Raw genomic sequence first — 16710 nt, forward strand, 5'->3', positions numbered from 1 at the left:
CCTGATCTTCAGGAAATTTGGAAAGCTTTTTTATTACATCAGTAGTTCTCAGTCCTGGCTACGGTTAAACTCTGCCTCCGTTCCTGGGCTCTACCCCAGGTAATTTGACCTAATTGGCATAGTGTAAAGTATGGACATTGTTTTGGGTCTCATTGGGATTCCCTCCACCGTGGCTGTTTTTTAACGCACAGAGTTGCAACCTGGTGTTTTAGACCATTACCCTGGAGTTGCACCTCAAGACATACAAGCTGCTGGTACAGTGTTGACCTGGTTGCGATCGATTCCCTTGGTCTGAGCCTTCATCTGCAGTATCTTCAGGCCTGGAGCTAGACTTGCTATTCCCCAGGGACTTCTCACCTCCCTATTTTCTCTCACCCTGTATCTCTGCACCTAGCACAATACCTGTGTGAGCAAAGTAAACATTTCATAAATAGTTTGAATGAATTAATGAATGATAAATGTCCAGAAAGAGGTGATCTCATTTTAGGTAGCATTTCGAAGCCATTATTTTCAAAACCATAATGTCGGAGGCCCCCTGTTTTGACTTCTGTGTTCGTTTTCTGTTGCATACTGAAACACCACAAACTAAGTAGCTTGAAACTACACACATTTATTATGTTGTAATTCTTTTTTTTTTTTTTTTGATGTTTTTATTTTTGAGACGAGAGAGAGCATGAGCAGGGGAGGAGCAGAGAGAAAGGGAGACACAGAATCCAAAGCAGGCTCCAGGCTCTGAGCTGTCAGCACAGAGCCCGACGCGGGGCTCGAGCTCACAGACTGTGAGATCATGACCTGAGCTGAAGTCAGACACTTAACCAACTGAGCCACACAGGCGCCCCTGTGTTGTAATTCTTTGATTCAGGAATCTGGCACATGGTCTTTGGGTCCTCTGCTTAGGGTCTTAACAGACTGAAATCATGGTGTCATCTGCGTCTTTGGTCTTATCTGAGGCCTAGTCTTTTTTTAATCACTAGTTCTTGGCCGAATTCCATTCCTTACAGGAGGGCCGAGGGGCCTGTTTTCTGGCTGTCAGTAGGGGACATTCTCAGCTCGTGGGCCACCTGCCAGCCCTGCCACACCTCCCTCTCCCCAGCTTGGCAATTTGTTTCTTCAAAGCCAGCAAGAGAATATTTGGGGAAAAAATTTCCCCAAACTTCCCAAATGTGATGAAAAACCTTAGTCTACCCATCTAAGAAGCTCCATAAACTCCCAGTAGGATAAGAAAAGATCCCCGGATAGACACATCGTAATCAAACAATTGAGAGACAGAGACAAGTAGAGAATCCTGGAAGTAGCAAGAGGGAGGCAGCCTGGCATCCCCCAGAGACCCTCTGTAAGACACACAGCTGGTTTCTCCTCAGAAACCGTGGAGGACAGAGGCAATGGGATGGCATTCAGCGTGCTGACAGAAAAAACCTGCCAAGCAAATATTCTCTGTTCAGCAAAACTATTCTTCCCAAGTGGAGGAGAAATGAAAATGAAGCCAGCACCTCCAACCTTGCTTCAGGGCTTAGGTCACACCCACCCAGGATAATCTCCCCTTTGATGACCTAGAAGTCAACTGACTGGGGAGGGACTTTTCATTACACCTGCAGAGTCCCTTCTGCCGTAACAATTAGGGGAATGATGTTCCATCATTCACAAGTCTCACTCTAGGGGAGAGGATCGTACAGGGATTGTATGTGGGAGATGGGAGTCTCGGGGGCGTCTTAAGTGTTTTGCCTACCAAGGCTTTATCTCACTTTCAGTGAGTTGGCAGGAATCTTCCACAGTTATTTGTTAATTCACTAACTCTTACTTAAATAGGGAGCTTTTTAATCTAACTGTTCAAGTTGTGGTGAGGGTCAAGATGCATCTCTGCATCCTGGGTACCCTCTAGGGTTTTGTTTTTTTAAATTTATTTATTTATTTTGAGGGAGAGAGAGTGCGCGAGTGGTGGAAGGGACGCAGAGAGGGAGAGAGAGAATCCTAAGCAGGCTCTGCATTATCGTTGCAGAGCCCAATGCAGGGCTCAATTGCATGAACGGTGAGATCCTGACCTGAGCTGAAATCGAGTCGGACACTTCACCCACTGAGCCACCCAGGTGCTTCTGGATTTTTTTTTTTTTTTAAATCATTAAAAATGTCAGTGGCTAGAGGGGCACCTGGGTGGCTCAGTCAGTGAAGCGTCCTACTTTTGATTTTAGCTCAGGTCATGATCTTGCAGGTTCGTGGGTTTGAGGCCCGCGTCGGGCTCTGTGCTGACAGCCTAGAGCCTGGAGCCTGCTTCGGATTCTGTGTCTCCGTCTCTCTCTGCCCCTCCCCTGCTCACACTCTGTCTCTTCCTCTCTCTCTCTCTCTCTCTCTCTCAAAAATAAATAAATGTGAAAAAAAGGTTTTTTTTAAATGTCTGTGACTCAAGATTGCTTGGCTTTATACACATCCAGCATTGTTGTTTGATTAAAATAGGTGCATTAAAGCACGGTATTTGGATATGTGTTCTTTTGCCCCATAACTACTTACCCACAGACTGTACATTAGGGCACTGCAGATTAATCCTTCATGGAGACGGCATCACTTTTATTTAAATGCTCTCTTCTGATGTGCCATCCAATGGACATTATATAGATACAGATGCTATTGTAAGTAATGCAAACTGCCTTGCACAAGAATTTGGACCATATTTGAAAGCTTATCTAAATGAACCGAGCACCTAAATAAATTAAAATACTTAAAAATTGGGATGTGATATGTATCACTCTGCTCTAAGATCTAAACTTGTCATTATCATTTTAAGGCTGTAAAAAGTAAAACAGGAACTATTTTTATCTGGGTAAATTAAAGCACCCTGTCTCTTTTAAATAAACTTAATGTTTTGCATCATCTTTCATTTGCAGTTACTAAAAGTTTCTATCAGGTGCTAGGAAAACCTTGGTGATTTAAAAAAGCACTATGTGATCATGAACCAAGTTTTCCTATTGGTGTCCTGCTTTAATTTCTGAAGAGTAGGGCAAGATTATATTCTAAATGTTAGAAGAACCCTTCAGTCTGAAATTTGTGCAGTAAACCCTCATATTGGCCCTACTCTAGAGAACATTAATTTTCTGCAAACAATACTTGGGGAGTTTGCAGACAGTATAATTCATCCTATAAGGTCCTATTTGGGAAAACAACTTAACTCTAATAGAACTCTTGATTTGTTGACTTCAGCATTTTTAATATTTTTATATTTACTTTGTTTCCCTTTTTATCTCCGTGTTTTGGGTGTTTGTTGTTGGAGAGAGAGAGGTGTTTAAATATTTAAGATGTTTTGAAGAGGAAGGAAGAAGCACGGCCAAAACCAGAACACAAGCCAGTCAGCAGTGGAGTGGGCTTACCAGGCCAAGACTGATGGGGGCCAGCAGGAAAAGCCCCACCCAGACCCTCACTGGCCCAATCTGTTCCCAGAGTAACCTTGTTCTTGTTTTAGGTGCGGGAGCACTGACTGTCCTGTTGGCCAAACTGTACCTTTCTGAAGGAACTGTGTTTTGTGTTCATATAATGTATTAACAGGAGGAAGTGGATTCTAGAGTTTGACCGTGCTTTGACTTCTGCCCCTGCCACTTGGTGGTGGTGCGAGCTGGCAGCTGAACCTCAGAATTCTTGTTTGTTCTCCGTAAAATGGGAATAATCACCCCTGCCTCAGGCTTCATTGGGGGGGCCTAAATGCAGTATAGAAGACATAGGTAGAGACTCCTTCATTTGCTATTGCAGCCTCTGCAGCCCCGTGGGAGGCTTGTTTTGGTTTTGCTCTGTTATTTGTGAAGCAAATGGAGAACTCAGGTTTTTTCCAGCATTAGGAAGATTTTTTTTTTTTCCCCAGTCAACCAAAGGGAATGTAAATGCAGTAGAACTTTTAATGCTATGTTTACATTTCAGGATTCAGAATCCCTGTGGGTTTGCGTAGCATACATGATTTTCTACCATCGAGCGCCTGCTTTGTCAGATGAGATAGCAGATTTAGCCCCCGAAATGCCGTAAATGAAGTCATGGCAAAGAAACCTGGAAAGTATATAAAGATGCTGTTGTCTGGATCAGGAAGAGAATAGAAATAGCCCTCAAAAGTTGAAATTTCCAGCTGAAAAATTTTAATGTCTACTTACAGGTAGCAGTGTGGCCTAGCCTCAAAGCTCAGGATTTTCCCATCAAACAGGGTTTGAGGCTCAGCTTAACTGTGACTGGCTCTTTCCAGAAATGAGTTGACTTTTTTGATGTCTTTGCTCAAGAAACGCTACTGCTGCCAGCAACAAGGCTGGGTAGGAAGCACCTAGCAAATGGTAGAGGTTTGAAACCAGTAGTTACCGTCCTCCTGTTCTTAGAGCTGCTAGATTATATATGTCCAGGTGATGTTGCAAAAGAAGCCACATACTTTCACAGCTTACAAATAACCCTGGTTTTAGCACTTGCTTCTTCTCTCATTAAATCCTACCGCCTTTCCTGTTTGTCAGTCCCCGCTTCAGCGTAGTCGAGTAGGTGAGGATTTCCCCACTAGGTCAGCTTCCACCTGCTCTGGGCCCGGAGAAGGAAACTTGGAAGAAAATTGTAAACAGGTAGATTTTAAACTATGTACTAATTTGAAAAAAGACACTTCACTGTTTGCATTGTAGATTATTAATACTGATTACCCTTGGCAAGACACTGAAAAGATTGTCAAGAAACCTAAAATTCATATAATACTATGTTGAATGTGTGTGTGTGTGTGTGTGTGTGTAAAGGTTTGTGTTTTGATGTGTTTTATGATTAACTACCTGCCCAAAACAAAAAGCTATGTTGAGTGTAGTCCCCTACCATATGCAAGATACTAAATAAGGAATGTCTGGAGGTTTTGAAGTAACCTTTCTTTGGCGATTTTCTAAAGCAATTTTAATGACCATCTGGAGGGAAGCAATAATTGTTTAATAAATTAGAAACCTTCTCTTTCTCCCAAAGTTTAAGTTTTCCCCCGTTAATACCAGCGCTGAAGCATTTGTCAAAAGCTTTATTGATCTCCTGTCTCAAAGAACTCTTTCCTGCCTTCAAGGCAGTTAGTTGATAGCCCTGGGAGTTCTTTCCATAGAGTGACTGTAAGATTTGAAGGACCTTTTGCCCTCATCTACCAGTTTCTACTGCTGAGTGGGCGTGAGTGGGAGTCGGTTCCTTTTAAGTTGCCATTTGGTCTTTAAAATAAATGACCCTAGAGTTGTCCGTTAAGAGAAGTCAGCAGCAACCTTGCGTTTTTGGTCTGGCTGCTCACTGGCCCTGCCTCTTATGAAAGGCAAGAGTTCAATGATGGAACAAGAACAGTGGTGCACTCCACTTTTTGATCCATTATTGAACATGAGCTGTGCCCCAAGCTTTTTAAAATGAATCTCTTCAACTCATCCCTATGTTTGGAGTTACTCCTTTAAAGAGAATGTATTGATGATAACGGTAAATATAACCCAGTTTTCTTCCTTGTTTGGATTCTAGTATTCTGACTTCTCACTAACACAGAGAGTTGTAGATAAAATATTTTAGGACCATACAGTCTCATTCCTTTTAAAACTGTGATATAAAATATTTTTAAATAACAGATTTAAATCATATTTTCTACCCATTTCTGGAGCTTGGACCTCATTAGAAAGGATTTTACTTTGAAAACAGCTTTAAATCCCCAAGGGTGACTTTTGAAAAATGTATAAAATCATTTACATTTCATATTTTGGAAAATGTAAAAATAAGTTACATTTCATTTATATGTATAAATCACCACACGTACCATCTGTCCAACGAGTTATATTTTCAAAATTCCTCCATCTCTCTTTTGGATTTCTTATCAAAATTCACCGTTAGGGTTATTGAAAGAGAAGTTTCTGTAGTGGGCCAAAACGTAAAGTCTGCTGCGATGGCTTTCCCACGTGACTAAGTCACTGATAGCACATGGCCACTAGTTAGCACAATTTCTAGGCCTGTCGTCTTGCGGCTCTTTTGTTCCTGAAAGATCCCGCTGATTTTTATAATTTGCTTCGTAAAAAACCTCAAGTTAGTTTGTGATATTAGATATCTTGTCATTCTGGGAAGAAACACGGTTTTTTTAAGTAAAGGTAGTGGCACATTTCACATAAAAATACTGATACATTTTATAATTTTGAAATGCCATTGTCATTCATTAAAAAATAAGTCCCTAAACTTTCTTACTAAATTGGCAACATTTTCCTTTTCTCTCTCCCTGATAAAACTCAAGTCTGTTTCTTTCTTTCTCTTTGAAGTGCATTTTTTTTTGCATGCGTTTTTTTCCTAACATCTAACAAAAATGTCTTTTTTTAATGCACAGGTTACTTTGCATGATTTTTGGAATTTAATCTTATACAAATATAAAGGTCAAGTTAATGTATATTACATTGGTGGTGAAAAAGATTCCTTCAGATAACTATTAAGTATGTTTCAATAATATGAAAATGTGTAGTACAATTGGTAATTGTGTGTTTTGCCTGTGTCATGAAAGCACACTGGCCCCTTGGGGTTTAATTTGGATGGAAAGGCTACTGATGACTGTATTTGGAGGTCAAGGGGAGAAAGTAAGATACTTTTGTCCAGTCTGTGCTTAATAAATGCTTTTGATAGGTCTAAAATCTGGTTTTTGATTCTGTAAAAGACATTCTGATATTTTAAAATTCATAATTAATTTTTATTTCTGGTTAAATACATTTGGGTCCTTGGATTTTTTTGTTTTTCTTTCTTCGGACACAAATAGTAGTTTTGTCTTAACTGGGCCCAGGATTAATTTTAACATTGTGAAAGCATTGAAATATTTCACGGTGTTTACTTCCAAAGCATTTCTCAAGCAGATATGTATTTTTTAATGTTTGTTTATTTTCGAGAGAGGGAGAGAGCAAGCGGGGCAGGGACAGAGAGGGGGACAGAGGATCCAAAGCGGGCTTTGTGCTGATAACACAGAACCTGACATGGGGCTTGAACTCGCGAACTGCGAGATCACGGTCTGAGTCAAGGTTGGCCACTCAGCCGACTGAGCCACCCAGGTGCCCCAGCAAATATGTTTTTTGTAACACCTTATGTCACGGGTAAAAATATTCCGAAGAATTACTACAATCCTAGAAATTTTGAGTCTTTGGAAAAATAAATGTATCCTTTTAGTCAGAAGAGTATGTGATGCATTTTTCTTTCTTTTGACTCTCAGAAATTTGTAAGAGATGCCATTATATACCACAGTCTTCTCTTGGCAGTTGTTCTAAATCAAAACCCTTGGAACTAATTCCTCAGGCATTGTTTTTTAAACTCACTGTGCCTGCTGCTACTTAGAACCATAGAAAAACTTGCTGGAGAAATCCGAGTCTCATAGGGCTACTGTTGCTTCAGCTCATTGCTTTCCCACCTTGCTGCCAGAGTGCTCGCTGCAGTACGTTGTCTCAGTTAATAAAGTAGAACGTTTGCCAAAACACCGAATTTGTACCATATAAGTCTGGTTTGCTTCCCAAGGACTGGCCTTTCTCACTTGGCAGGTGCAACAGGGGTTTTTCAGATGTATTTAAACTCTTTCTCTAGATTTTCTCAGTCACTCAAAGTGGAGCTTGAGGAAAAGTGGTTGCTCAGGTTAGCCCATTGGCAGCTCCTGTAGAAACTTGTTCCCTCCAGGGGCATCAGGAGCCCTGTCCAGTGCTGACTTGGTAGAGTGAACCATCTTCAGCCGTTCCATGTCCTCTCGTTGTTTTACTTACGTACTTAGCAGCTTTGTCCCTTGTGCTAGACAGCATGGGGAAGGTCATTGAATATGAACATGCTGTGGATATCCCAGGCCAGGGCGTGAAGGTGAAACAGGGGCGTATTTTCCAGATTGAAGTCAGGCTGTTTATAACCGGTGATCCTGTTTTCTCCAAATGCCTTTTGTGTGTGTGTTTTATGACGAAGCTGTCCTCTTACTATTGTTTGACTCATATGAAGAAAGTTTTGTGAGACCATTTTAATGAATGTTTTGACCAGAATACACTGTTGTCCATTACATAATGAATCACATCTTCTTTTTCCAGGCAGCACAAATTGTGCTGATCTCTCTGTTTGAATTGAACACTCCCGAATTTACCATGTTACTTGGTGCCTTGCCAAAAACCTTCCAGGATGGTGCCACCAAACTCCTGCATAACCACCTCAAGAACTCTAGTAACACCAGTGTGGTGAGTGCCTCAGTCACGACTGGTGCCTCTGTACTGACCGTGACCTCTGCGAGTCCCTTGTCTAGACTTGCTCTGATAGAATGGCCAGCTTTCTTGTTCTCTTTCAGTAAACTGTGGGCATCTGGAGGGTGGGGGCGTGTCTGGCCCCTGCAGTAGTCCCAACGAATGAGCGAACCTAGTGTTTAAACGTACTCTTTTTCTTAAGTGAGATTGTTCAATCCGTTAAATTTTTACTTGGTCACTTAGCCCTTTGTTCACTGAATTACTTATGTTTTTCATGCTATAAAGATGGAAGGACTCAATTGTGTGTGTGACTCTGGCACAGGTGACATCAGACGGTTCAACTTGAGGAACCCCTGCGTGACAGCTATCCGTTTGGGGTGTATCTGCACTTAAAATTGGCCTTATCATTCTTTAAAAAAAAAAAAGTCACCCTGATTGTGCAAATATTTATCTTATTTCATTCTGCTTTCACCCCAGGGCTCTCCGAGCAATACAATTGGCCGGACTCCCTCCCGACACACCAGCAGCAGGACCAGCCCCCTGACCTCACCCACCAACTGTTCCCATGGGGGCCTGTCTCCCAGGTAATGCCATTTCCCCAAAAGTGAGGAAACCACCCCAATGTCCGTCCACCCCATTCCTAGGTTTTTAGACCAAGCTTAACACCAAAAAATGGATGGGTATCAGGAGATCATGGGGTCTAGTAGTCTGTATAATCTTGGGCAAAGCAGTTGACTTCTATGGCAAAATGGCCAATTTGTGCTGAATGTTCTTGGAGATTCTTCCAGCTCTAAGAACTCCCTAGTAACTTAAAGATTTTAAGGCTAAAGCCACATTTAGTACTGTTTCACGTAGAAACGATTTAGAAATTCATCACCTATTTTGTAAGTGGTAAGAGCACCTTATGGTATTTGTCATCTAAATAAATCCCTTGTAGTCCCACACGAGGCCTAGGGTAGTTTTCCAAACCAGCAGTCATTCCAGGCATAGTTGCTGTAATTACGGGCTCACGTTTGAAGCAGACTCCTGCTCCAGAGAGGTATTTAGAACCTGAGAACTGAAATTAGATCATCGTTTTCAGACTTTGTTGGGACCGTGCAAGCATTGGTCTTACAGACTCTGAGTCAGTGGCTTTAAATAAGAAAAATGCCTTGTCCCAGCATCTGTAGACTTCTCCATCTGGCCAGAGCCTGTGGAAATCTCTGCATGGTGACTTTAGTGACCCCCCCCCCCCGGTGTGTGTTGGAGCCTTTCATGGCCTCACACTGAGTAGTGGCCCTAGAGACCAGACTTGACAGTGCCCAGACGTGTGAGGGTCATACGTACATGCTGTATTTGTCTCCAAGAAGGCCACATCTTTGAGGTCTCTGGGCACAAGGATCGGAGGCTGTGTCTTCAGGGTTGCCGACACCAGGATGACAAGAAGATACTTCAAGTATATGCCATCTTCCCTTCAAGGGTTGCCTCTTTAGTAGGAAAATATTACAAGTGCTTTAAATTCAGATTTTGAATGATCAAGAGTCTCCCCAAATCTTCTGTCATGACCAGTGAAGTCCTCTTGAGTTTCTCAAGTTGTCATCTAAGTATTTGGAGCATACCAAATTTGTATTTTTCTCTTGGTGACACAAAGTATTTTGTATACTTACAGTATCCTACCATTTGTATTGCCCTACTTATAATCTCTCTAAATGCCCCTGGTGCCATGTTTAGGTAGAATGAAGAATGATGTCACGTCTCCAAGTTTGGTCTGTGTTGTCATGATTTTGGCAGGCTGTTATGATCAGACAATTGAGATCAGAAGTGAGTGAAAATATGTCTGAATTTCCCCAGGTGTCACTGAAGCTCTGCTATTTTTTTTTTTTTTTTTCTATGTTAACATCTGTATCTTAAGCATATGGCTAGTCTTAAATGACCAGGGTCTGCTGTTAACGGTAAAATCAGAGTTCTCTTTCTTGGGGCAGGGGAGTGGGGAGGGTTTTATGGAAAACTTGTATTCTCTGTAAATTGTTTCTTTTGTCTAGAAGTAATACTTCACCATTAATTGGGAAATCTGCTCTTCCATAATACACGATTCATACTCCTTATCTTTTATTTCATTATTAGGGTGGCACATTCCTTAGGTAATAAGCAAAAGGTAAAATGCAAGTTAAGTATTTTATTGTTATATGTGCTAGTCTAAGTAAAGGATCAGTAGTGGCTGCTAGCATAATCCAGCAGAGCTAAGAATTGGCTGGGTGTTAATCTTCATGGATCCCCAAATTATTAAAAATTTAATTTATTTTTCCAGCTCACCATTTATTTTTAATTGGTCTGGTCATAATTTTTATTGTCAGGATTGCAGATCAGTGGAAGGGATTAATTTTCAATATTAATATCATTTTGAAGATTAAGGCCAGTGGTGGCATAAATGTTTTCTTGTCAACAAATTCCTCTTTAGGGAATTATTTAGTTGTGTGGTTTCTTTATTTTTTAAAAGAATGTGCCCTCCGTCAGTGCGTACCTAGCCAGATGGCCTTAGCCAATTTGAACTCACAACCAAAACTGTCCAGAAGTGGGAAAAAAGGCTTCCTGTCATATCACTGGAAATACTCAAATAGGCCTCATACTTTCACCAGGAAAATTATAAAAGAAATGAACTCTTGCATTAAATAGGAGAATGGACGAGGTCACCCCATTCCTAGGGAGGCGATAGACAAGTTCCACCACACATAATCCCAGAGTTTTCTGAGCAGTGCTCTTGAGGCATTTATTTTCTGTGACCTGCAGTTCTTTTGAATCATCTTAACCATAAAATGTTAGCTTTGTTATTCTTACAGGAAAAGTCATTACCAATTACTGCTTTTTAATCTAATTTTTTTGTATCAAAACAAACTGTAGTATTTTTTTTTAGTCCCAAAATTCTAATGCTCAGATCATGGTGTGTTATTAGCAAATATTCTAAAATGATGAAAAAATCTGATTTGATAGTTACAAAAAAATTGCTAACGAGGAAGTTGTTTTTGCAATAGTATTAGAGAAGCCGGAGCTAACACTAAACCTTGGTGAAACATTCCATTAATTGTTTTTTTGTGTGAAGGAAGAATTACTCCTTACCCCTAGCTAGTAAACAAATACTGCTGGGTATTTGAAGAGATTTGTAACTTGGAGTTTTGTCTTTAAACACATCTGTATATTTTAGCTCATTTTACCCAGTGTGATTTGTGTTAAATGAAAAACCGAGTTGCAAGGGGCTTCAGAAATCACAGGACATCCATTCCTTTTGAGATGAGAAAGCGGATGGCCTTCCTCGCCCTGGTCTGCTGAACATTCTTGACAAACGTGGTGTAGAGCAGAATGACACTAATGACAGAGCATCCCCTCTGTTACCTCCAGCAATAAAGGGTAATTTTAGGTGGATTTTACAGCCATTGCATCAGAGGATCAACAGTTTCCATAGAAGCCAAGTGGGGATTAACTGGGAAACTCAGCCTTCCGTAAGCTGTGGAGGGGCTGGTGCACCTCTCTGCTTTCCGCTGCACCTGTTAGCAGAACTCCAGGAGACATGGTCACCCAGATTCTTCTTGTACCTCTGCCCCGATTCAGTGTGTGACTTAGAGAAGGTCTGTGGGCCCTCCTATGCTGTGGTGACCTCTCCTCTCTCCACTTACTTGCCTTCCAAAATAAGGCCACAGCTGTCTTTGGTGGAGACTAGCTCTCAGGACTATGATGAATGCCAGCCGCAGGCGGTGCTGCCCCCTGGGGACGTGGTCTCTGATGCCATGACTCCATCCTGGGCCTCAGATCACATTTCCTGCCAGGTCAGCGCACGCCTCTCCCAGTGTGTGTGGCTCTTCTGAATCGCAGCAGCTGTTAGAACTGTCCGTCAGGGCCTCTGCAGACCCAGGCCACTGAGTGACATTCACGAAGTGAAGAGGGCTGCCTGTGTTCTCAGATGCATTTTAATTCTCATAGTAGGTGATGTGAGTAGGGGAATTGTAACCCTCTAGTGGTGCTGTTACTCTTTCAGAAGGAAATTGCTTGTGGTGGCCTCTGAGCTCCCATCTGATTGGATCCTGGCCTCAGGGAGCACCTTGCCCCCTGCTTGAGTGCTCTGGACAGAATGGCACGTTCTCTGAATCTTCCTGCTGTGGTCCCTTGGTTCTCGTTTGAATTAAGGCCCAAAATTCCTTGTCTGGCTCTTTGTAAGATAGTTGGTTGCATTACCCGAAACTGAACATCCGTGCCTATTTGTGTGTAAGTGCTCACAGTGTCCTTCCCCGTGCACACACACACCCCCAGTCTTACCCATGGAATCTTATGTGATTTAAACATGTAACACACGATCGAGAGGGGAAGGAATAAAGCAGCCTCATCAGGGGCCAAACTGTAAAACAAAATTTGTTCGGTTTTCCTCTGTATGGTGAAGTGTACATTTTGCTGCAGTTAACTCTGACAGAGCCTGGTCAAGGAAGGAGGAGACCGGAAGACATTCAGGATATCGTGTCTTCCTGTCCCCTCCCCCCTCCCCTCCCCGTTGCCTTGTGTTGTCTCTCTCTGATTCTCCTCTTCTGATCACTGCAGTCGGTTATGGGGTTGGAGTGCCGATGGGCTATCGAAGCACCCACCTCCCTTTTCTCAGCCTAACTCCATTCCCACCGCTCCCTCCCACAAGACTCTCAGGCGCTCTTACTCTCCCAGGTAACAAGCTACCTGTTAACCTTGTCCGAGGTGTCACAATATTATTGCCTTTCCAGGGTCGTCTCAGGTCTTGTGGAAAGCCTCTGGCTTAGATGAGCAGGAGTAGAGCCTTGGTGAGAAGTGTGAGCAGGCACATGGTCTCTGTCGACCCGCATGAGTGCAGCTCCTGCCGTGGCCCAGGGACAGATGACTGTTTCATCAACTGGCCAAATCCGTCAGCACCCACGGTGGCCCAGGCAGAGCTGAGCCCCCCACCCCAAAAGGTGCCGGGGCAGTGCCGTGCAGTCGAGGCAGGCGAGAGGGGCACAGTTTCCTTCGTATTCTTCTCAAGCAGACAAGGCATTCCCACCCAGAAGCAAACGAGACCTGCCCTGTCCCAAACCGTACCTGTAGCGCTCGTCCTGCTGTTGATGACGTGGACTGCTTTCTTGCATAAGGTACCCTCACGTGGCGATAGTCTGATCCAGAAGGGGAAGTCAGGAGGTTTTCACTGCTGCATCTCACTGAGGTGCCCTTGCCTCTAGGCAGTGGAGGGGTCGGTATCTAGAAGAAGGAGGTGGGGCTTCCTTCAGATTTAAGACAGATGGTAAATCAGTGGGACAAAGTAGGGCCCATGGATTCCTTTAGATTACTGCTTGAGAGTCCTTTAGGTGCTTATTATAAAGGTCCAAAGATCAGAGGACCCCTTCCCTTGAAGCCTATAACTGCATGAGCAGAGCATAGGGCAGTTCAGCCATCTTTGTGCTGTGCAAAATGAGTTTGTACCCTCTGATAGGATGGGGTAAAAACAAAACAGAAAAAGGTCTGCTACTTCTGAATGCTTCACAGATAGCTTTTGCACAGAAGCTTTACGTTTCTACTTTTGTGTCCTCAGCACAATGAAGCTGTACATATGAACAAGTCCGCTGTGTCGGGTTTTAACAACACCTTTCTTTTGAAACTCTTATAGCTCTAAGAGTAGCTTCCCAGGTGTTCAGAGAATCCTATAATGACTGTTACTAGATATGCAAGGTTAGGGAAAAGGCACAGCAACAATGTGACCACTGCTGTGGTCAATGTTAATGAACTGTGTCGCTTTACTTCCTTTTTTAAAAAAAAAGATGAGCCAGGCTTCGAAGTAGAAGTCCCATTTATGACTCTTCCAGTACACTGACCTGTGTGCCCTAATGGGCACTAAGCTTCACCCCCAGCCACTCTCAAGACCCCATTTCCAGAATCGTCCTTCACACATACACAGTAACACAGCTGATGCTAATAAATACCCATAACTTTTGTTGGCCGTCGGAGGGAGAGAGCATCGACAAGAGACTTTTACATTTAGAAAAACCTGTCCGTTACATAAAAATAAGAGGAAACCTTTGTCTCTTTGCTCTCTGTCAAAACTGTGTTGATGGCATAACACGGAATGATTATCCTAATTCCATACCTAGAATCTTAGTGTCCTTCCCACTGCAGACATATTTTCCCTACAAAATGACAAAAGAGGAAAATCTGAGAAAGCAACCTTCCTGCCTCTGGTGTCTCTGTTCTTGGAGACCTGACCTCACCCATCTCCCCACCCTTGATATGGTCCCTTTACAACAGGGCAGGTCCAGAGCTCTATTCTGCCCCAGTGTTGGGTGGCATGGCCTGACCTTAGGCCAGTGAATATTGACCCATTGAGCAACTCTTCCTAATCTGAAGAATTCTAAGGAAACCCTCTGGGGTCTAATCGCAGTGTTTACAGGAGACCGGGAGCTGGCCTGTAACTAAAGGATTACATCTCTGAGCTAGGGGGCAGGTGGCAGACTAGGGTCTACCTAAGCAAAGCCTCCTCTGAGAAAGCCACTGCGTCCCTCTTGCTGTGCTCTCTTATGTTCTGCTGGCCGGGGCCCCAGTATCTGGGATTCCCCGATGACAGCTTTCGTGGGAATTTCCTTTTTCCCTGCAAAATGAGGGCTCGTAGGCATCGATTCGGAAAAAAACAAATGCCAAAACATGAACTAGCGAAGAAAGTAACGTTATCTGGTTCGTGTTGGAGAAAAGCAATGCCGTCTCTCACCTGCCGCTCACAGTTTTAGCTTCGTACCAAGGAGATACTTCAAACCTCAAGTCTAAAAGAAGTGTCACCCCGGATTGCAGCCGGTCACGCACGTGTACTCCTCACTATTAATTGAAAGTAAGAAGGAGGAGCATTAACTGGCAGAATCCTTTATTTTCTTATTTTGAGACGAGGCTATAAAGTTCTGTGAACGGAAGTGAAATATTTTAAGGCCATTGAGGTTACGAATAATGAGATGAATGAAGTGAAAGCTAATGTTATCTGAAGCGACATATGGAAAATAATATTGTGACATCCCTTAAAAAGCTGAACGTTCCGCCAGACTTGCTCTTGTCCATCTGTCATTCTTTCAGTTGTTTTTTTTCCTTTTTTGCATGGGCTATGCTATTATTTTTGGTTGTTGTGATTAAAAGTATTTTAAGGCATCTTTTTTACATCTCGTATACATAATTTTTTGTTTGAGTCATACTCAGTCTTTATATATAAAAAATAGTGTACTGGCCAGATGTATAAATGCCTTTGCTCCCACGGAAGCTGGTATTGTGTTGTTCTGGAAAGGAGGGGCAGGGACCGACCCCCTGTGCTCCTCGGTCACGCTTTCTTCACATTAAAGTGATGTTGCCCCATAGACAGACAACCTTATGAACTTAGCAGGGGTTGACATCTTGAATTCCATTCAGGTTTTTCCTTCCACTTCCCGTCAGTATATACACGGGACTTTAGCTGTTAACATGTTCATTCACATTTCTTTGTGTTTGCTGCCAGAGCCCGTCTTTGAGTTGGCATGTATTTTTGTGAGCTCTCCAAGCACAGTTGGGGTATAGATTTTCTTTCATTCATCAGAAAACAAGAAAGTTCTATCTGGGCGAGTTTTGCAATTTTAGGCAAATAGCTCCCATCTCCAAAGGTGAGTTCAGATGTTGTGCCCCAGCAGGACGTGTCCAGCCACAGAAAACACCTGGATGGTTCCAACCGCGAGCCAGTAGAGGTCTGGCTCCTCCCAAGTGAGGACCGTCGACCTCTTATCTTGCTCATCTGCCCAAACCATTAAAGAAGAAAGAAAAGAAAAGGTGGCGAGGGGGGCTTAGTAAATATCATTTGTTTGTTAAGCTACAGGAAACAGCCTCTTGTGAGAATGGACAGGGTTGGTTGTGTCGCACATAGGAAAGGTTCCTGCCAGCGATGGTCTAGTTTCAGTTACTTCTTTTGAAGAACGAAAGACTGCGTGTCTTTAGTCCTGAATGATGTTGTCGAATGCTCACTTAAACACACCCAAGGATTCTTTGTCCCTAGCAATCCTCAGTGTAGCTCCAAGACTTTGTGGAAGTTCACTTACACCAACTCATCTGATCTTCTCTTCGAGTTTGTTTGAAACATGTGACACTCAAATGAACACAGTTGTTTTGCCTTTACCCTTGGTTGACTGTTGCTTCATGTTTTGCCTTCTTTATGCTGTGCTTTATCCTGTGCTTTTCTTGGATACTCTCGGTGAGGGACGGCGGGCTGTTCTCGGGACCCACTTCCGTGCACTCTCCGGACCGTGAAAGGCTGCCTGTTGACACCCTATACATGACACCCAAAGGCTACTTGGGATTTTTGCTTAGTTTCTGATTTTGCTCTGCTCAGCCCACTAAAGGAACAATCGCTGGCATCACTTTTCTGTAAGGGACGAATGTTTCTTGCTTTTTGAAATACTTCTAGACATCCATCTAGGAACGTGACTCATCTGTATAAGATCTGTTTTTATTGTAAAACGCAAAATGTCAGCACCTTGGAAGAGTTTGATATTCACAGCAAGCTCCTGGGTTAGATGGCACGAGAGAG

At 42.9% G+C, this 16710-nt stretch overlaps 1 protein-coding gene across 14 annotated transcripts in view; it reads left to right on the forward strand.

Annotated features, from left to right (window-relative positions):
- Positions 1-16710, forward strand: part of CLASP1 (cytoplasmic linker associated protein 1) — a 272320-nt gene that overhangs the window by 219537 nt on the left and 36073 nt on the right. For all 14 annotated transcript variants that reach the window (XM_042994223.1, XM_042994217.1, XM_042994218.1 and 11 more), the window contains 2 exons: positions 8022-8165; positions 8646-8752. In XM_042994223.1, the coding sequence (XP_042850157.1) occupies positions 8022-8165; positions 8646-8752 (251 nt within the window). The remainder of the gene's footprint in view (positions 1-8021; positions 8166-8645; positions 8753-16710) is intronic.

This window comes from Panthera tigris, chromosome C1 (assembly GCF_018350195.1).
Source record: "Panthera tigris isolate Pti1 chromosome C1, P.tigris_Pti1_mat1.1, whole genome shotgun sequence".
Lineage (NCBI taxonomy): Eukaryota > Metazoa > Chordata > Mammalia > Carnivora > Felidae > Panthera > Panthera tigris.